The 23463-nt window shown below is 35.3% G+C and overlaps 1 protein-coding gene across 1 annotated transcript; it reads left to right on the top strand.

Moving 5' to 3' along the window:
* The first annotated feature begins 2270 nt into the window (after positions 1 to 2270).
* On the top strand, positions 2271 to 23463 carry LOC123537941 (frizzled-2-like). The gene is made up of 2 exons (XM_045321886.2): positions 2271 to 2706; positions 12841 to 23463. The coding sequence occupies exons 1-2, from the start codon at positions 2485 to 2487 to the stop codon at positions 14320 to 14322; spliced, it is 1704 nt and encodes a 567-aa protein (XP_045177821.2). The 5' UTR covers positions 2271 to 2484; the 3' UTR covers positions 14323 to 23463.

The following is a 23463-nucleotide window of genomic DNA, read 5'->3' as shown; positions in this document are numbered from 1 at the left end:
CATTTATTCTAACATGGCTCGATTTGACTGCAAGTTAAACAAGGAATGTCAAGCTCTGTATATTCTGCGATAAACAAGCACTGGCTGTCAGTCCTTTCACAGGGCTTTGATTTAAAATGGGACTGGCTATGTGTTACAGCTCTCGGAAGATTGCTAATTTTATATAGAACATATAGCAAATTTATTTACTACTCTAATGTGCCCGTACGTTACAATATGATTTTTGTACTGTTTGTTCAACTGTGAGAGTACAGCTTTAAAAGTTTTCACCATTAACTTTGAAAACTCTAGGGGGTCCTGACCCCCTGACCCACTGACCTCCACCCCCACCCCCCATCCCAGCTGGATTCGCCCATGGCTTTCGCCACAATCCTACATATTTGCTGTTTAATAAGTAAGGGGAGCGACTTCCAAATGCAAAAGTGAAAAGACATGCATTTTAATCTCCCTTCCATTGCACAGCTGTTGGCGGATCTATAGGCAAACTTCAGAAATTTATTTCTGATGTTTCATTGAAACCATAAGCCATAATTATTTGTCCTTCAAACTATTGACCAGACTGCGTGCTGAATGCGGAGTCTTTGATGCATTTTAATGATAACACCTAAATTGATTTACCATTTCATGCTCATGGCATGTGTCAACATTTGCTCATGATCCGTTTTATTACACTCATGGCACTTTGAAAAGCGAAATTTGATTGAAAATTAAGATACGTAAGTCTAGATTGGAACAGTTTTTCTTCTGGAAAATTCATACTAACAAGTATGTACACATACAGTTACATACATGATCTGTATGTAGAAACTAGAACCAAAGTCATTCTCTCCGCTCTTGTCTAGAAGGTAAAGTTAAAATTATTTACTGTCGCTCTGTGAAACAATGAACATTTTTATAAGCTCTATAGAGCCATACCAACATTTTTTCTTCTTAGACGACTTATCAAGTCATCCGCAGCGGGGTGCGAGAACAGCCACCGCAGAGACTTTCTGATACAAAATGTATCAGACAGACCTGTCATTTACATTGAAATACAGTAGGATTAAATTTTATTACGACCATTCTTAATTTCTGTTTTGATATTTAAATTTATCAATGTTCCTACGATAAAATTCATTTTCTTATCTTTCCAGTGGTGTATTTTTATCAATTTCATTTGAAATCAACCATATAGTATTTCCCTGTGTAACGTATATAAAATGCAAGCAAAAGACGCTTTTCGCTAACTTTAAAGGACATTTAATACTGTTTCCCCTCTGAAACAAATTTTAACACTGTTATGACATGAAAGTATAACAAACAAAGAAAATGATGATACAAAAATATTTAAAGTAATTCAGCAGCATCTTTCTTCCAACTGCATTTAAAAACGGATAAAATTGCATTTTAGCGACCCTTTCCAAAATAAAATGTCCAAGTTGTGTTCGGTTAGCTGATAAGATACTCTGTCTTGCTTGAAGTCCATAGTAGAGGCAAAGATGGCTGGAATACCATTGTTTTGAGCGACCTTATTTAAGAACAGTTAAAACCAGTTATACCTTACTCCCAGCAATTTGCTGGTACCCATTTACAGCTGGGTCAACTGAGGCAATCGTGACAAAGTGCCTTGCCCAAGGACACACCGCAATGGGAGTAGCCAGGAATCGAACCCGGGGCCTTCACCTCCGTAGGAAAGCATCTTAATAAGTAGCCCTCTCGACCAACAGTGGACGCAGCTCTGCGACAGAACTTTCTGAGGCTGGGGCATGGGAAAGTGGTAATTTTGCTTTAGATTAGAGCTAAACCATTTACATAATAATGCATGATATTTAGAACATCTCCACAAGAATAATGCAGCATTAATGCGTAAAGAAACTGGTTACAATTTGCGAAATTATTAATACTTACGGTCCGAGGCCTTTGAAAACAAAGTTCTTGCAAAAATACTTGTGTATTATTTATTAACTAATTATCAAATTTGTTTAATAGTTTTGACATTTTTGTGAGTGTGTGTATTAATAAAATATAATGATGCGATTCAGCATAATAGTATGTCACAGCCTGGCTTTTTAACGTCTTACTCAATATTGCACGTGTGTTTCTATAGAAACACAATTAAATACAATTAAATTTGGGATGCCAGGTGGCCTACTACACCGCAGGAGATACACAGAACAGCCTCTATGTTAATTGAACGGCACTGACCAATCAATGTAAAGTAATCATTTCGCCTAGCTTCCGTTTCTATCACCCCAAAATGCAATAACGTATGAACAGAACGGAGAAGTACTAAAAGGGGGATCAAGAAACCGTTAGTGTTTGAATAGATAGAACAAAGACGGCCATGTTTCATTATTTGTGAAAATGGATTATTTATAATTACAGTGTATTTTCAAAATATGTGAGAGATAGAAACGACACATATCGGCGGAATTAGTTAGTTATCTTCCCATGGAAATGAACAAACGAAAACAATAGTTCGGTTTAGTCGTAGGTTTTGTAAAAATGGCGAGTGTAAATTTCTTGAGCTGTCTGATTTTGGCCGTGGTGTTATTATACACGGGAGAATGTGCAGAGTACAGTACCAAAGTTCTGAATAGTGATAACCTCGGTCCGCATGGAAAGTGTGAGCCCATACAGATCCCTTTGTGCAAGGATATTCAGTACAATGAGACCATTATGCCAAATCTTTTGACGCATACTAAGCAAGAAGATGCGGGCATGGAGGTGACTTTTTTCAGTTATTTTTAAAGGCCATGGGGGAGTTGCAACAGGGATTATGATAGGAACATTTATAGTCTTTCAGTTTGGAGATGTCTTAGCATAAATGTATTTCAGGTGCTAGAAACCAGTGTATCACCCAAGCCAGCAAGTGAATTTGTAAATGTCACAGAAACTTTAGAGTCAGAACCCCTGCCAATCTTCAGCCAATATATTTTCACCTTTTTAAAACAAACTGAGCACATGTCTGATCATACATCAACTTCTGTTACAATTTCAACATGTTTTAAAAAATTCCCATATACTATCAATGCTCAGAAACACAAGACAACTTAAAAAAGTTATAAATTAACACAAATTGATAACTTATCTCATAGATCTGATATCTGTCAGGGCTGCGGGTTTGCTCCTCGCTATGGGCGATCCTTTTTTTCTTTTTCTTTTTTTAAATGTAATATTTTAATAGTCTTTTTAACAATATAATCTCAAGATAAAAAACAATTGACCATACCGTGGCACTGACAAAAACAGAGTATTCTCAACCATCGCCTTTACCCTCTTGGCCACCGCGGCACTTGACTTTTATAGTGGGTATTTTTATTATAACCACTGATAATATCGTCTGTGTCTCGGCTCTGTTGATAAATTTGACTACGCAACATCAAGCTCCGATCTATTCTCGTTTAATTGTTTTAAAAGGCGAAAATATATTGGCTGAAGGTTGGGAGGGGGAGGCCCCCAAGTCAAGTGTCTGTGGTGAAAGTATCATTCTAACATGACTCGGTATTATTTCCAGTTAAACAAAGAAGGAAATAAAGCTCTGTATTTTCTGCGATAAACAACGGTTGACGCGCGGACCGGTAAGAGAGCATTATGACGTCAAATAGCCGCATGACGTCCGATACATTACTCCTCGCGTAAATGAAGTCCAGTATGATATTTATTAAAATATATTAATGAGCATGTCGGAATGAAAACAATCAAGGCCTTCTTGTGATTTATCGTCCAGTTTACCATGGTTCATCGTTCAGATGCTTCAGTATTTAACCACTCGGGCTAACACCCTCGTGGTTCAATTCCTACGCATCTGAACTCTGAACCGTAGTAAATTAGACGATAAACAACTCGAAGACCTTGATTATTTGTTAAATATATTATAAGTGTGGAAAATAAAAATACACACTCAAAGGATCAATGTTTTAGTTGATTCTTGGCCAGTAATTCTTACATATTAAAACAGCTTACAAGTTTTAGCAATTTGTTTATCAACAGATTCTTTATAAACACGGGTTTTCTGCAGCTGGACATCAAATTTAAGCCCTTATGCGGACAACCTGTCGTAATTTGACGTTATTTCAGGGATCGAATTAAGCAGTCGCTCACTCGCGAAATTCGATTAAGAATTAAAAAATGCAGGTAGAAAATCATGGCACGCGAATATTTTCGCGATCACGTTCGAAAATCAAAGAATTCAATCAAACTGTCCTTTTCTCTTTAAAAACTCCTTTTGAGTAGTTAATTTACCTATAATCAGTTGACCGCTTGAGATGTCTGTCGCTTTATACTAATGTGATTATCGGATATCTAAGTAAGCGTCTAGACAATATTTATTTTCGTTTTGGTCAGTGATTCGCAAAGTTCTGCGGAAATGGAGAGGAAAGTAACAAGTTTCTTAGTGCAAAAAATGCCCACAGAGGCCAAAAATTCTAGCAACACTAGTGGCAGTGACCTAAAAAAAACACATAAAACTTCAATGTAAACAGCTTTTAAATAATTGCTAGTGGCCCAAAAACCCAAGAGTCCCAGGACTCTTGGGCCCAAATTTTGAAGGGTCCTTTTCCAAAATACAGGAGTCCTGTACCAACACGTCCATATAATTGACTATATTTTTTATTCAGTAATACGTAGATCTTTACCTAAGAAAACAATAAACCCAACTTCCAAGATCATGTTACAGCATAATAAAAATGTCAGTTTCAGGTCATATAGTCTCATATTGTAAACTAATATTTATCAAAATTCATGTTATTTTGATTAGGTTTTTCTTCAATATTTCATTTCATTTTTAATAATAGAACAGTGCTATAACACTCTATAAAAATGTATCCAAAATGTACTATCCGGATTCTGGTACACTTTCAAAATGTCATCGGAAAGTACTTTTGCTCAGTGTACTTGGCAAACTAAGCTAAATCAGCGATAGTTCCCCAATTAATGATGCTACTTATCATTAAAAACTGCATTGAAAGTCAGTTTTTTTTTTAAGGAATTTTGGAAATATGCATATGACATCGGGTGTAATTAGACCCGTGAATGGACATTCTAAACTTATTTTTGCTTTCGAAATTCATCAAAATTAGTGAAGTTTCTTGTTGAAATTACGATATGATCACTAAACAATGGTCTAATTTAAAGTTAGCATGAAAAAATCTTGCAGGGCACTTTTCACATGCTCGGTAATCAGCTGCTTACGATAATTTAATAATTGGCGCCTTTTTTGACAGTACACAGGATTCGCTTTATCAATTAATTTCAACACTTCATTGATCCTTGTTACCTATGTGCACTCGCCGTGACGTAACTTGCTGATAAAAAAAATCAGCGAGGCATGTCTACAGGAGAAAGGGCGGGATTTAGCAGAGATCAAAGGCAGAAAGGCAGGAGAGCATGACCGCGAGTGTTTATTTTGAATACACGTGTCTATCGTGAAAATAGTTTTACCGAAGGAAATTAATGATAAGAGAAAGGATTATCAAAGGAAAATGCCCCCGGGTCCCGAAGGACGCACAGGCAAGTATTCTGCCGGGTCCTTTGGGCGTCTTTTCAAAAACTCCCGGGTCCGGACCCGGGGTCCCGGGTCAAATGGAACCCCTGGGAACACGTCATTTTGCTAGTGGAAAAAAATGGCACTAGCAAAAATTTGCTAGTGGGAAAAAAAGTTAAATTCGATCCCTGTATTTCTACTATTTTAAATTCTTTACATTTATAGAGCTGCCAAATAATCCACAGGTTTCGATTTAAATGCTTCCAGTTATGGTGAAAGACTTTCAATCTCTTGACTTATCTCACATTTGGTCAGGACTCAGATGACCCAGGTAGTCAAAATAAATTTTGACGTTTAGATTGTTTTATAATATTTGTAACGGGGCATTGTCTTAAATGTCAAAACTTTGAAGGACCAAAATAATGGAGAATAACACAGTGCACAGTCGTGTAAAATTATTTGGTTTTATCGCTTGCACATTTATATATATATATAATCGTGTGTAGACACGGTAAATGTGTACAGAACATCTGTGATACGAAACCATTTAAATAATTCGTACCTAAACTCACTCAAGGGTGGATAGTACAGGGTGACGAGTGTAACAAATCTTAATCAATCAGGCGCTTTTCCTTGCAGAAGTTGATAGCAAACTTCTTTAAGTTTTTCAAAGCTTTTTTTATGTTTTTCTACTATTTTTAGAGATTTTCACACCAATCATGAATGGGTCATAAAAATTATGAAATTCCGTTTGCAATTTTGAATGGGTCCGATAATCAGTACCACAAGTTTATATAATGAAAAAAATTGCTGTTTGTAACCATGGCTGTTCTTGAAAATATTTGGAGTTTGCAGATTATGTTAAGCAAGAGTGCGGCCAAGCAGGGCAATATACGCCAGAAGGCTTACATCATAGGATGGGAGCAAAATTTTAAGAACTTGACTGTTGTAACCCCAAAGGACTGGAACAACAAAAGGAAAACTTCAAAAAACAAATCTTAGTCCACAAAAAAAATATTCAAAGTCTACTAAAAAATCCTTATCAGGTACAGGTATGTAAAAATACACCTTAAAATTGGAGGTACCATCCATGTTGTACCACAGAAAAGTGGTCTCGGTTTTTCCCTACGGCCAATAATAAAAAAGTTTCAAAATAAGCTATTTATAGTAACATAAAAGGGAAGTAATTCAAAAAAAAAAAATTATTGTAAGTACAAAAAAGATATAAAAACGAGCACTGCAATGCAGAGCAATATACACAAAGCAAAGTCATATATGACCTTTGACCCTTAAGTGTGACCTTGACCTTGAAGCGAGTCATCCGGAACATGCGCTCTGCACATCGTTACAATGTGATGAACATTTCTGCCAAGTTTCTTTGAAATCCTTCCAGCAGTTCGAGCGGACACGAAACAAACTGACATGACTTTTGACCCCTAAGTATGACCTTGACCTTCAAGCAAGTCATCCGGAACATGCACTCTGCACGTCGTCTTGGTATGGTGAACATTCGTGTGAAGTTTCTTTGAAATCCTTAAAGGGGTTCAAGAGTTACAGAGCGGACACAAAACAAAGTGATATGACCTTTGACTCCTAAGTGTGACCTTGACCTTGAAGCGAGACATCCAAAACATGCGCTCTGCACATCGTCTCGGTGTGGTGAACATTTGTGTAAAGTTTCCTTGAAATCCTTCAAGGGGTTCAAGAGTTACAGAGTGGACACGAAATTGCTAACGGACAGAGGGACGGACACCAGCGTCATTACATAATACGTCCCTTCGGGCGTATAAAAATGACAAGGTAGCTGTCACGCCATTTATTCAACCAACGAAAGTGGAATGAGCCCGGTTTGGCAAAGAAATGCTCTCTCCAGGAATCTTGTTCTTTTTACCGTATCCTCAAGGATTTCGTCGTTTTCCTTGCCAAGTCAAATACAATCCACTTCTGTTGGTTGAAAAAATGACCTGAGTTGTGGGTTTATATTTGGTGACTTTATGTGTAAAGATTTTCAATTAGGAGAAATAACGTCAAATCATGGCAGCTTTTTGTCCAGCTGCCAGGTACCTGTCTTTACAAACCTTCACATGTTAACGAATTGTAAACTTCTGTCAAAGTAGCTCGGATGTTTATATTATGCTGTCACGGATCTCTGAGCTTGTATGATTCTGGTATTGAAACCTAACCAGAAATGCCAGAAGTCTGTCGCACTATAATTTCCTGACATGAAATGCCATGGACTCACCTTTTAGTTTTTTAAATAGAGGATAATTGTTGGTTTCGGTGTAATATCACGTTATAATTTCACCGAGTGGGCACCAAAAGTGATATTTTCACGAGTGGCGCAGCCAAGAGTGAAAATAACAACTTTTGGTGTTCACGAGTGAAATTACCGTGATATTACATCGATACCAACAATTTTTAGACCACCATCATCAGATGGTGGGCTATTAAAATCACTCTGCGTCCGTGGTCCGTCCGTCCGTCATTCCGTCCGTCAGTCCGTCCGTCCGTCCGTCCGTTAACAATTTCTCGTTATCGCATCTCCTCAGAAACTACTGGGGGGATTTTGACCAAACTTTGTCAGAATGATGTATTGGTACCCTAGTTGTGTCCCCCTGAAAATCAGACTGGTTCAACAATTTATGAGTGAGTTATGGCCCTTTGTTTATTTCTATAATTTATATAGATTTATATAGGGAAAAACTTTGAAAACCTTCTTGTCCAAAACCACAGAGCCTAGGGCTTTGATATTTGGTATGAAGCATCATCTAGTGGTCCTCTACCAAGATGATTCAAATTATTTCTCTGGGGTCTAATATGGCCCCGCCCTGGGGGTCACATGGTTTATATAGACTTATATAGGGATATAAAACTTTGAATAACCTCTTGTCCAAAACCACAGGGCCTAGGGCTTTGATATTTTGTATGTGACATCATCTAGTGGTCTTCAACTAAGATTGTACAAATTATACCCCTAGGGTCAAATATGGCCCCGCCCTGGGGGTCATATGGTTTACATAGACTTATATAGGGAAAAACTTTGAAAATCTTCTTGTCCAAACCACAAAGCCTAGGGCTTTGACACTTGTAATGTAGCATCATCTAGTGGTTCTCTACCAAGTTTGTTCAAATTATCCTCCTAGGGTTAAATATGGCCCCGCCCCGGGGGTCACATGGTTCATATAGACTTATATAGGGAAAAGCTTTTAAAATGTTCTTGTCAGTAACTACAACATTCAAACTTGGACCACATGTATATTTTTGAGTGGCAAGATGAACCTTGACATGAGTTGACCTTGATTTTGACCTAGTGACCTACTTTCACAATTCTGTAGCTACAGCCTTCAAATTTGGACCACATGCATAATTTTGTGCACTGGAAAAAACTTTGACCTTTATTTTGACCTAGTGACCTTCTTTCACATTTTTGAAGGTACAGGCATCAAATTTGGACCACATGCATAGTTTCGTGTTTCAAAATGAAATTTGACATTGATTTTGACCTAGTGACCTACTTTCACATTTCTCAAGCTACAGCCTTCAAATTTGGACCACTTGCATAGTTTTGTGTACTGAAATGACCTTTGACCTTTACATTGACCTAGTGACCTACTTTCACATTTTTAAGGTACAGGCTTCAAATTTAGACCACATGCATAGTTTTGTATTCCGAAATAAAATTTGACCTTGATTTTGACCTAGTGACCTACTTTTACATTTCTCAAGCTACAGCCTTCAAATTTGGACCACATGCATAGTTTTGTATACCAAAACAAACTTTGACCTTTACATTGACCTAGTGACCTACTTTCACATTTTTGAAGGTACAGGCTTCAAATTTGGACCACATGCATAGTTTTGTATTCCGCAGTAAAATTTGACCTGGATTTTGACCTAGTGACCTACTTTTACATTTCTCAAGCTACAGCCTTCAAATTTGGACCACTTGCATAGTTTTGTTTACCGAAATGAACTTTGACCTTCAGATTGACCTAGTGACCTACTTTCACATTTCTGTAGCTACAGGCTTCAAATTTAGGATCACATGCATAGTTTTGTGTACTGAAACAAACTTTGACCTTGACATTGACCTAGTGACCTACTTTCACATTTTTGAAGGTACAGGCTTCAAATTTGGACCACATGCATAGATTTGTGTTGTGTACGGAAATGAAATTTGACCTTGAGCTAGTCAATAAGACTTGAAATTTGGAACACTCAAAAATGGCACATTGGTGGGCGCCAAGATCACTCTGTGATCTCTTGTTCTGTTTATTTTATGTCTAAAACTATACTTTTGTTGTGTTTATTTCAATAAAATGTCGAAATTTGCGGGATATTTTATCAGGAAGCATCGCAGAGATGACGTCATTTAAACGACGTCATCGTCATATTGTTTCCGGCTTTCAGTACGCTCGGTAATCTTTTTGACGTTAATCCGGGAATCAGATTTGATAATTTTCACTGAGTGGCCAGTGAGTTTATCAGGATATAATTCACCGTTATATTTCGATAAACCACCGAAAAACATAAAATAAAATATTTCTAATCCATTTTTATATGCCCCGGGTGTATTATGTTTTGACGCTGGTGTCAATCTGGCCATCCCTTAGCAATTTTGTGTCCGCTCTGTAACTCTTGAACCCCTTGAAGGATTTCAGAGAAACTTGACACAAATGTTCACCACACCAAGACGACTTGCAGAGCGCATGTTTTAGATGTCTCGCTTCAAGTTCAAGGTCACACTTAGGAGTCAAAGGTCATATCAGTTTGTTTTGTGCCCGCTCTGTAACTCTTGAACTGCTTGAAAGATGTCAAAGAAACTTGACACAAATGTTCACCACACCAAGAGGACATGCAGAGTGCGTGTTCTGGATGACTTGCTTCAAGGTCAAGATCACACTTAGGGGTCAAAGGTCATATATGACTGCTTTGTGTTTGTTGCTCTGCATTGCAGTGCTCTTTTTTAGCTCACCTGATTTTTTGAGAAAAAAAATGATGAGTTATTGTCATCACTTGAGCGGTTGTTGGCGTCGGCGTTGCCTGGTTAAGTTTTATGTTTAGGTCAGCTTTTCTCCTAAACTATCAAAGCTATTGCTTTGAAACTTGGAATACTTGTTCACCATCATAAGCTGACCCTGTATAGCAAGAAACATAACTCCATCTTGCTTTTTGCAAGATTTATGGCCCCTTTTGTACTTAGAAAATATCAGATTTCTTGGTTAAGTTTTATGTTTAGGTCAACTTTTCTCCTAAACTATCAAAGCTATTGCTTTGAAACTTGGAATACTTGTTCACCATCATAAGCTGACCCTGTATAGCAAGAAACATAACTCCATCTTGCTTTTTGCAAGAATATTTGCCCCTTTTGGACTTAGAAAATCAGTTTTCTTGGTTAAGTTTTATGTTTAGGTCAGCTTTTAACCTAAACTATCAAAGCTATTGCTTTAAAACTTGCAACACTTGTTCACCATCATAAGCTGACCCTGTACAGCAAGAAACATAACTCCATCCTGCTTTTTGCAAGATTTATGGCCCGTTTTGGACTTAGAAAATATCAGATTTCTTGGTTAAGTTTTATGTTTAGGTGAACTTTTTCTCTTAAACTATCAAAGCTATTGCTTTGAAACTTGCAACACTTGTTCACCATCATAAGCTGACCCTGTACAGCAAGCAACATAACTCCATCCTGCTTTTTGCAATAATTATTGCCCCTTTTGGACTTAGAAAATCATTTTCTTGGTTGAGTATTATGTTTAAGTATACTTTTCTCATAAACTATTAAAGCTATTGCTTTAAAACTTGCAACAGTTTTTCACCATCATAAGTGGACACTGTACATCAAGAAACATAAATCTATCCTGCTTTTTGCAAGAATGATGGCCCTTTTTAGACTTAGAATATCATGGGTAGGACAATTATTTATTATACAAAAAAAATCAGATGAGCGTCAGCACCCGCAAGGCGGTGCTCTTGTTTTATTTGGCATATCCCTCTTGTGCTCACTTACAATAAAAAATTTTTTAAATTACTTCCCATTTATGTTACTATAAATAGCTAATTTTTGAACTTTTAATTATTGGCCTTAGGGAAAAACCGAGACTACTTTTCTGTGGTACAACATGGATGGTGACCTCCAATTTTTAGGTGTATTTTGACATACCTTTACCTGGTAAGGATTTTTTTGTGGACTTTAGAATTTTTTTTGAATTTCTTCCCTTTCTTGTTCCTGTCCTATGGGCTTCACACTCCCAAGTTCTTTACATTTTGCTCCCATCCTCTGATGTAACCCTTTGGGCCTATAATGCCCTGCTTGGCGGAGCTCTTGTTCTTTTGATCTGACATAAAATAAACCATGCAACAAATTCTGAGCACAAGCCTCACATGGGTACTGCTGTCTGCAATATTTTGCCCGCCATTGCAGTTGTGACCTGAGCAGGGCACTATTGTTTTTGAAAACAAATAGTCTAAAATAGAATCAACTTATGTTGATCTCTTCTGGATTGTCAATTTTAGTTTCAATTTTTCTTCAGTGTTCATGGATTATTACTCTAACAGTATAAAATTTTTATTTATCAATCATTTCTGTGAATATACACCTCTGTTTTTCATGAACTTTGTTGAAAATGGTTATATAAATTTTATAATCATATTAAATAAATGCGATAAAGTTCATAATTATACAAAATGTTGAACTTGATTTTCAAAAATAATCATACATCACAATGTGCTATTAACTTAACTTTGCATGAATTTGATGTCATCAGTTCCTCACGAGAGTCAGTGGAACAGTAACTCTGGCCTAGCTGAGTAAAATCAAACTGTGAACACTAGGTGCACAACTTCACATGCCCCCTCCCACTCCTATATAACCAACATGCCCAAGGGAAAAAAAGCATTTCTCATAATAACTAACATAGGTCAATAGTATCCATGATGCCCACTCCCCCACCACCACCCTCTTTCTAGGAAATATATTATTACATTCCATACACTAACTTGAATGGTTTTTAAGCTTTCCTTACACATACTTGTATCTTACAAATGTTTCTTAGATTCCCTCATACTCCCTCATGCGCTTTCCACATGCATGCATAAAAATTCCTTTACACTGATTTATAATAAAAATAATACCTTGGTTTTACAAGCAATTTCATGTAGTTCAGCTCTTAGACAGCGTCCATTATTCTGGGACCTCTTGTTGTATTTAAATGTAACTACCCTACAGGACAGGAAAAGGTAGCACTTTTGTCAAACATTTTATTTTTTCTGCTGAAGTCTTTAAATAAAAAAAAGATTTTATGCTCCAAAACTGCTTAAACATGTCTAACTCTGCAGTGAAGATAAATGTTTATTTTATTTTTCAAATGTTTCAGGTACACCAGTTCTTTCCATTGGTGAAGGTGCAGTGTAGTAAACAGCTCAAGTTCTTCCTTTGTACAATGTATGTGCCGGTATGTACGGTTCTGCCAAAGGCCATTCCCCCATGCAGAAGTTTGTGTATTCAAGCCAGAACTGGGTGTGAGACTCTGATGAACAAGTTTGGGTTTGAGTGGCCAGCCAGTCTCAACTGTGATCAGTTTCCAATGAATGGATTGTGTGTTGGGGAAAATACAACAGATCACAATCCTCAGCCACAGACAACGTTGCGCCCCAAAACGACCCAATGGCCTCGACCCGATGGGACTCGTGTGACGATCAGTCCCAACTACCGGTCTGAATTGTTGGAGTGTCCGGAAGAGCAGTCCGTTTCTGAGGGGTATGACTACAAACTTCGTATCGGAGAAGTCCTGATTCCAGACTGCGGAGCCCCTTGTAAGGATATGTTCTTCAGTGAGGATAAACGGAACTTTTCACGATTATGGATTGGAATATGGTCGTTTGTGTGTCTCGCATCAACAATGTTTACAGTGTTAACATTTTTAATAGACATGCAAAGATTTCGATACCCAGAGCGCCCAATCATTTTTCTGTCAGGATGTTACTTCATGGTAGCGCTTGCTTATGTAATAGGATTTTTCTTGCAAGATGACTATGCCTGTAGCGTATTCAAAAGCAAAGAAGGCTCAACCGTTAGAGAAACTGATCCCCTGGTGACACAAGGCACCAAGAAAGAATGGTGTACCATTTTATTCATGCTTCTGTATTTCTTCAGTATGGCATCATCAATCTGGTGGGTTATCCTGACCTTGACATGGTTTTTAGCTGCGGGAATGAAATGGGGTCATGAACCTATCGAAGCAAATTCTCAATATTTCCATCTTGCAGCATGGGCGGTACCTGCAATAAAGACTATTGCAATTCTCGCCATGGGCCAAGTGGACGGAGATGTCTTGAGTGGCGTGTGTTTCACAGGGATTTCCGACGTAGATGCCCTTAGGGGATTTGTATTAGCACCCTTGGTTGTGTATTTAATCATTGGAACCTCTTTCCTATTAGCAGGATTTGTATCCTTGTTCAAAATACGTACAATTATGAAATCAGACGGTACCAAAACTGATAAACTTGAGAAATTGATGGTGCGTATCGGAATATTCTCCGTTCTATATACTGTGCCAGCCACCATCGTAATCGCGTGTTATTTCTATGAACAATCGTCCAGAATGGCCTGGATGGAAACATGGTGGCTGTCACACTGTAAAAACTGGCTGGATAACCAGTACCTATGTCAGGTGCTCGAGAACCAGCAACAGAAACCAGACTTTAATGTTTTTATGATAAAGTACTTGATGTCGGTAATTGTTGGTATTACTTCAGGCGTATGGATCTGGACCGGAAAAACTCTGAACTCGTGGCAAAGGTTCTATGCTAGAATTTTTAATCCTAGGGCACTGAGAAATCACGAAGCTGTGGTTTGAAGTGTGTATAAAACAGGTATAAAATATAGTTGTCACTACTTGTGTGATTCGAGCGATGTAATTTGCATCTGGATATTAATTGAAAGAAGAGCATCTTGCTCTATGCTAACAATGGCCAAAAATCACATTGATCAGCATGTTGGAAGTTCACTGTCTGTGTTTGGTTCTAATTCACGAAACTGATAGTACATAGTGCTGGAATTTACGTGAGGAGCGAAAGGTTAGAGGAAATTATGAATCAGTATAGATCTGTACACTTAAAGCATTAAGCACTTCGTCATAAATCCAGAATAGAACATCTACATTGAAAATTAGAGAAAAGGCCAGTGTATATTACGTGTACAGTGCTGTATAAAAATAACAGTCATGTGTTCTGTAACATATCTAGAAATGTCACTGAAATCTTAACAGTTAAGACCACTGTTTGAATACAGTACAATATAATGTAAATACAGTACAATATAATGTAATGTATGTGAAGATTCAGCCGTTTAAATTGTAAGGGGATACATTCATGAAATGTTTCATGAAGATCTGTGCAAATTTACAAACTTGCAGCAAACAGAAAATCTAGATTATGTTTATCAATTTGCAAACTAAGTTGAACTTTACATTTTCTCATTTTGTTATTACAATTTATATATTATAGAGCATTACCTAAGCTTTAAAACATACAATATTTAGTGTCAGTATCGGTAGAAATAGCAATGATGAGTAAATATATAAAATGTTGCCAGGAAATCTGGCCTTATTTTGTCTAATAATCATTGGAAATAAGGTGATGGCATATTGGTTAACGTACAATTTCAGATAACTTGTACAATGTAGTTATTAGGTAGTTAAACCATGCCATATTAAACTTAAAGAAAGCAAAGGTTTCATAGAATGCAAAAATGAGACAGATTTTCTGTGGTTTCCCACCAACAGCTACATTGACTTACTCGGTATCTACTGGTAGACAAGTTTGTGTAATAACATGAGAATTCAGCATATTACTGTATTATATACAGGACCAAAAAACGATCAAGAATTATACAATATATTTCGGTGTTTTCTTTTTATCATATTAAATGTGCTAAAAACTTTGTCATTCTACAATGGGGAATAATGTTATTAAATAACCCGCAGACTTGTACTGCAAATCTTTATGAAGATGTACATTGTATTTTTATATCCTGACAGAGGAATTTTAACTTATTTCAACTATTTACAAATGTATATTTTCAAGCTCACAAAATTTTCATTTTCATTACGGTCCTGTTTCTTTAGTAGGAATTGTTTGAGATTGTGTACCGGTAATCATGGTAATACAATGTTAATATATATATATATTTGAACAGCTTTTCAAATCTTGCATACTTTATAGTCATTTAATCTATCTTCCAACTTACTGACTTATTTTGACTCTAGAGAGATGTATTATTAATGAAAAGTTGTAGAAAATATAAATATATATTACATTTAGTAAGCTGATACAAGCTTACAAGTTTCTCTGCGGATAGCTATATTCAATCCATTTGGAATATTATGGATCATGCGTGAGCAGTTTTCACTCGGTAGATGGAAAATAATAGTGTAATCAATAAATCGCCGCTGCTGATGCAGATAGTAAATAATAGAAGTGTGAATATGTAATACCGCGTTCAGACTACGCTTTTAATCCTACATTAACTTGGGTTTATTTTTTAAACTCGTTTGCGTCCACACTATATGTGGTGTAAAACATGAATTATGTAAAGGTCAAGTGGTTTCTGTAATATAGCATTAAAACTACCTCGGGAGGTGGTTTTAATACTATATTAAAAGGTAATACTACATTATTTTACAAGTGTGAACGCAAATATGAGTTATAACTGGTTTTACAATCCCAAATCCCCAGATCTTACCTTTTGGCTGAAGAATACCATGTGTTTCTCTTTTGTATCAGACAATTGATGCTATGGCTGACAAAAGTAATTGGAGTGTTGATGAAGCAAAAACATTAAATTGCAATATGGAGTCATGCTGATGCTCAAAATTGACTATAGATGGAATGAACAGAATTTTTTAGATGAACACAGAAGTTTAAACATTGATGACTCCTTCTTGTTTCTGTCAGCCTCCTTCTTTGTAACCTTTTTTGCTTATTGCAAAATATTTGTTTACTTCCAACCTTGCATGTATATATTTAAACCACATTTCTTTGCCTAGTGTGGACGCAAACTAGATTATATTTTGATGGGCTTTAAATGTCAAATACCAATTATAGCCAATTAGTGCCTAATAAAAATAAAACCGATCTGCTAGTGTGAACACGGTATAAGAGTCACATTCTGAGATGGTGATAATATCACAATTCCATGATTGATAATTGACCTAAGTGTGAATAATACCACGTCTGTTGTATTGAGAATGCATTAATTTCTAAATGCTTTCGTACTCGACTTAAACCCTGATTTTGGTACATGGTAAAGATTCATAGAAATTTAATAATAATATTCGCTTCACCAAATTTTTTCTGGTTGTTTTGTATTTTGAGTATGTCTCAATTTGGTCCCATGTCAGGGAATAAGTCGGCATGTGAATATAAATTTTAGGGGGTAGTATTATAACAAATTATGATCAGTCTTTCAAAAGTTCTTTTTTTTCCAATGGCATTTTAAAGTGAAACCGAGAGGAAATTTAATTTTAGTGACATATTTGCTCTAGATTGGACCAGCTCATGTCCGAAAAAGCTGCTCGTTCAAAATCAGCTACACTTATGACATCACAAGGCTAAATTGATGATTAATATTCTGTTGACTAAGCTTTAATCTGAATGTCTGATAGGGGAATTTCCATTTTCTGTGAGTTAAGAACGGTAGTATGTTGTCTTATTAGAAAATGGCTGATTAAAATCTGTGTATTTAAAATGACATTATAATTATGATAAAATTTTAATGTAAATGCAGGGACAAGACTACTGAGGTTGGTATAGGCTTTTAATATTGATCTGTAAGATAGCTTAACAGTTAAGTTCTACGTGTTTTATAAAAGCAAGTAGTTCCATTTGCAGACTGAAAAATGTAGAAGCCGAAACAAAAAAACGTAATTGGTTCTGCAGAGAAGCTTTAAGAATTCATTGCGGGATTGGTTGGAAAACTCTATGAATCATAAGAGAGTAATCTTCAGGCTGCAAGGAGTGGAAAAGAAATCAGACTTAACTGTTTTTGCTTTAAGAGTAGCTTGATTGGACGGGCGTCTCAAGACACAGTTTTTCCCCCATAAATCTTTACCATGGAATATATTTGTACTTTCATTCAAGCACGATACTGTGTGATATATGGTATTTTTAATTTCTTCATTGATCAATATTTATTAATAAAGATATACTGAACAATGAATGCTGCCAGTAGTTCATGGGGTGCTCCATTGACTCATCAAAATGTTCATAATTGCAGTATTTTTTTATCATCCGGACTTAACTATAACATGTAGACAGTTGAGTTGCATTTGACTGGAAATACATTGAATTTTGGTTGCTAACTTGCACTCATTTAAACCAGAAGTTCTGAAATTTCAAACCCATATAGGCTGGTGCACTTACTTGTTCAAAAATGTAAATAAAATGAAGACAAATATTTAAAAAGTCACACAGTCTGACATACAAAAAGTATCATATCTAATTCTGTCTGTCTAAAGTTTCAAAAGAAGACCTGTTTTGCTGTTTGCTATTCCGCGTTGTAAACTTCAAATGTAGAAAAAAGAAGGCCTGTCTTTGTGTTTTTGCAGTAAATTAATTCAGTGGCTTGATCGAAATTTATGTGTTTTGTCTTCGCTGAAGAGAAAAAATAGAGGTAAAAATCTATTGGACAGGCTGTGAATAAATTAAAATGTGCGCTTGTCATTTAAACGTTGATGCATTATGTTAATATAATCTGTAGAAGGTCTTATTATCATAATCGTCAATTCATTTATTTACCCAAGGCATATGAATGTTGCCATAAATTTCATCTACATATAGAACGATAGTCGATTGTATGAATTTAATGGTTGGCGAAAAATAAAAATAGCCTCAAGTCAGAGTCATATTGGCTCCAGTGAAATATTTGAAACTGCATTATCTGCCGGTTAAAAACGGGTTTTTAAAGAAACTGATACGGACAGATTTTTCTCTTTTTGTTGTATACCTAATATATCCTGTATTTATCTCCTTTGTGTAATCAAAATGGGCATGTATCGAATTATCAATAACATTGTTATCTAGTTATGTGGCCATTATAAACAGTTGACAATGTGAATAAGAATTTATGACAAGCGTTTTGGTGTGTCTATGGTTGTTCATTAAAAGGTTTTAAAAATATTATTACAGTGCCATATGAAAAAGACTATTTTGTGTCGAAAAAAATCTATTTTCTGTACTGTGTGACAACTTTTCTTATGTGATAATCTGTCTATGTTTTGTCCAAAGCCTCTGAGAATTTGACATGCTATGTAATGAGAATGTTTGAAAATTTTCTGTGAATTTTTCATGTGTCAGATCTGATAAGTGATATAAACATTGCTTAAAAAAAATTCTATTTGTCTCAACAGTGAAATAAACATGCATGTCACTGAAAATTTTCTGTTTATCACTATATGGTCTGAAAAGTGAAATAAACATTTTTCTGAAATGCTTTAGACCCCCTTTCTGCTTAAAAAGAAAATTTCACTTTTAAGTGTTACTAATTAAGTACAGAAGTTATAAGCACTTCCTGTTTGAAAAAGTGAAGTAGTTTTTACAGTAGGTTGTGTTAAGGTTGTGGGTTTTAAATTAAGCAAACAGTTCAGATAGCAAAATACAATGTATATAAAACAGCATTTATCAAAATAAAGAGTATGTATATCATGAAATTCTAGAAAAAGAATTCATTGGTTTCATTAACATCTATGTCAAAAATTTTGACACTGAAAGTTTAATACAGCTGCTGAATATATCAAGTTGAGACTTATGACGTTCTGTAAAATATGAAGAAAGACCTTTCATAGTGAACTGATTATTTTCTCTGTTCTATTTTTTGTCCCCTCTGCCATTTATAAATGCCAGGTCCACAATGATTTGATATAACAATTTTCTACAGCAATGTATTTTGGTGTATTTTTTGTCGAGCCCGCTTGCAGACCGCTTCATAGTGATTATTTTCTCTCTGTTCTATCTTTTGTCCCATCTGCCATTTATAAATGCCAGGTCCACAATGATTTGATGTAACAATTTTCTACAGCAATGTATGTTGGTGCATTTTTGTCGAGCCCATAATTGCAGTTCTAAGCGAAGACATAGTTGTCCAAATGGCTGTTTGGTATATGTGCGTCCGTCTTTCCGGACTTGTTTGTCAGGACCATAACTTTGACATGCATGGAGCAATATTGTTTATATTTGGCTTGAGTGTTAACCTCAGTCATACGGAGTGTCGTGCGCAAACCCCAGATTCCTATCTCAAAGATCTAGGTCACAGTTGGAGGTCAAAGGTCATGTCATATCTTGTCTGGCCCATAACTTTGACCTGTATTGAGGAATCTTGTGGCATGGATGTTTAAGATAGAGACAGGCTCTATCTCAAAGGTCAATGTCACAGTTAGGGGTCAAAGGGCGGGCTCGACATGTTGCCCGTTGACATCTAGTTATATAAATATACCTTAATTTTGATCCTTTCCCCTGCACTTGAATGGTCTTGACAGTGAATAGTTATTTAATAGAAACCTACACATGTATAAGTGTTTTGTCTAATGTAGTAACTGTTATTAAAATTGATAAGATCTCCCATGTTCTAGCTGTTTTGAGCCCAATAGCTCTTGTCAATTTTTCACCTTTGATCTTATTGATTTGTTAGAGATTGTATTATTTACTGTACTGCTAACTGAACTATATTGAACTGTGTTAAAATGTTTGGAGCAATAATTACATTTTTTGTGTGAAGAATAAAAGATATATTTATAAATGGTTGTGTGCTATGACTGTGTGTTGTATGTCTTCTACCAGGAGCTACTCTGATAATATCCGTTTTGTTTTGTTCATAGTCATTTACACATTTTTTTTAATTGTCAAATTGGTAGTAAACTTCATACAATATTTAATTGATAGTTACAAATTTCATTTTGTAAAATTCATTTTTTAAAATTTTTTGTTGCCTATTTTTTGTACAAGCCAGGTTGAAATTTTGTGTTAATTGATATTTTACTGTAATGGTTGTATGTTTTTTCATATATCAAGTTTTCATAAATGAAAATCAGCTATTTTATATTATCACAAAAGTCTTGGTGATTTACTACATTTTAGAAAATCAGTGGCAATATGAAAATGCTTTTTTATAAGGCGATGTAAGTGAAAACTATTTGAATGCTGTGTTTGAGTGTTGATACTACACATCCTAAAATTTGTGTACTAAATGTAAGACAGATTGTACATGTTGTGTATTAGTAGGAAATCTGGTTTATTCCCATGTGAAATGCACATTTATACAATCTTTACATTTAGGGAACCAGGCTGAAAAAAACTTTGGAAAAAGGAAAATCAAGTCTTAATATTATGAGTTAATCTTTAAAAATATGAAAGGAATGTAGTGAAAAAAATATAATGTTCCTTTCAAAAAAAGGAGAGCTCTCTTGTTACTTCATTGGTTAGAGCACAAGCTATAAATTGAAAAAGTTGGTCTATTTAGCATCCCCCCCCCCCCCCCCCCCCCCATATTTTCTCTGCAACTAACTGAAAGCAGTATAACTGTGGTCATTCATCCTTCACATCTGACACATGCGAGGAAGTTGTGAGTTGCTGGTAGAGAACAAGGCATTACTGTGTTACAGAATGAAGGAATGTGACTTGTCATTACAGTTACGTAAGATGTATAACAGAAATACTGTTAAAGAAAACTTACATTAACCCAGAATCAGAGTGTGCCATTTTTAAAAAGAAGGCAGATATTTACATGCTGCATTTTGGCTTTGCTGTATACCACTCCATAATAATATACCCTCTTAAGAAGGGGCTGCCAGTTAGGGGGGAGTGTCAGATACGCCTGTACCAACTTTACATATGCAAATTTTGCAAAAATGTACACACTATTTCTCTCTCGTAAAATGTCATTTTAACAAAAAGCAACTGTCTGATAAAGCATACATTAAAATTTATAGGTTTGCATTTTACGTGGGAGTTGTACAAACTGATATAAGATTTTATAGGAGATATGAACAAATACTTTCTGTGTTTTTTGCTAATTTTTAGGATGTATCATATACTCCATATATGTGTATATATATATTAAGCTTTTTGTATAAATTTTATAGGTTATTTAATTTTTTTATAGGAATGCGGTACAAAGTGATTGTGAAAATACAAATGTTTATAAAACTGTATATAAATCATAGTCACATTATATAACAAAGATATTTTTAATAATGATACAATAGAGGCCAATTCTGTTCATGTCTGCTGTGAGGTTTTAGTATGTAGGGTGTTGAATATTAGTATGTAAAACTGAGTAGAAGAAGAAAATCATTTTTAAGAAAAAGGGTGACAAATAGTTCATTTGGCTATCGTAGTTTCATGCGAGCTTTTAGGAATCAAATTTATCAATTATTCGATAGATGATCAGTTTTAGCAAACATATTTCATAGTTGTAAGGGATATTTTCCCCTAAATCGATCCTTCAGAATAGTAATGCAGGCATGATCCAGTAGTAAAAAAATGTGCTTATGAGCATTGATTCACATTTGTCTGTCCGTATGTCTGTTAATTTTCTTCACTTTCAGTTCTATGCTTTAAAACCTTGCATAATGTACAAGGAAATTTAAAATATAATTTGTGTGAAAAAATCACAATTGCTTTTTAGCCTAAATAACCCCTAATTTGATCACCATATTTTTCAAGTGCAAAAATTATTTTTTCAGCAAATAATTTTCATCTTTTTTTCAAGTGAGGCAACTTGGTTTTTGTCTTGCAAATGTTGAATATTGTATAATTCACCGTAGACAAAAGAGAATTATTGAGAAGATTTTATATAGATTTAATGCGCATTTCATAAAGAACATTTTTTGATATGAGTTTAATTCATTGTATTAATGTGGCTGGTAACACCCATTTTATATACATGTACATTGCATTCTGTTTAATTTATACTTAATTATGGTTAATTTGTGAGCATGTCATTTTTAGATTTGCTACACTTGGCTAGTGCAAGAATGGTTCCTGTTTTAACTTTTGCCATTATATTAAGCAAATTTTGCTTATTCAGCTAAAGTTCGACGTGATAGTTATAAATTAAATTCAAAATATTTACAATTTTGTGTTTTATAGGAAATTTATAAGTTTATGTTAGTCAGCCTGTAATAACAGTTTGTAATTTCCATTTGATTACCTACGTTATTATTTTGACAATCTTCAGCCATAAATTAGCTCAAACGAACACCCGATTTCTTTCTGCAATCCCCATTGGTCATCAGTGGACCCGCAACCTTAATTGCGGCATTTACTGTTGGCTGCACCAGTCCTCGGTATTCGGTGTTTGCCTAGTTTGTTAATAGATGCTGATGTGTTGTTCAAATTTTTGTGAGAAAGTCTGGAACAAGATTACAATGTATCAAGTTTTTTATCTTCAGTCTGGTCTTATCTTAACAGAATAATTCCCATACTTAAAACTTGTTCTGCATTTTATCTTCAAAACTTTATGATCATCTTGAAACTTAAAATTGAAAATATTTTGTAAAAGCTGTTCTGTATAATGGGCTTGAAAGCAGTATGTCTTATCCAGAAATACTTCAAACACTCAGCTGTGCACAGTAAAACACTAACAAAACCTATCTTTTTGCTTTATCTGCTGTTTGGTTGTCATAGCAACCAATTTTTTACCTCATTTTATGTAAAACAGATTTTATGTTGGCAACTTTGAAACTCTTTGAGAGAGGCACCTCTTTTTTTTGTTTTGTTTAGTTTGTTTTACAGTTTTATACGTTTTAGAACGATTTTGTCTTGAATGGATGGCGTATTAGTGTTTGAGAAACAAATATGATTTTGAGTTGTTCATTTTTTAGCACTCGTTTTATTTCATTCAAACTGTTCTTGTCAATATTTTCGTTGTTATGCCATTGCATAAAAACATGATTATTTGTTCATTTTGTACAAAATACATACAAAGAGATGTGAAAATTTGA

Source organism: Mercenaria mercenaria, chromosome 18, assembly GCF_021730395.1.
Source record: "Mercenaria mercenaria strain notata chromosome 18, MADL_Memer_1, whole genome shotgun sequence".
NCBI lineage: Eukaryota > Metazoa > Mollusca > Bivalvia > Venerida > Veneridae > Mercenaria > Mercenaria mercenaria.
The sequence above is the reverse complement of the archived record's forward strand: the minus strand, read 5'-3'. Positions and strand labels throughout refer to the sequence as shown.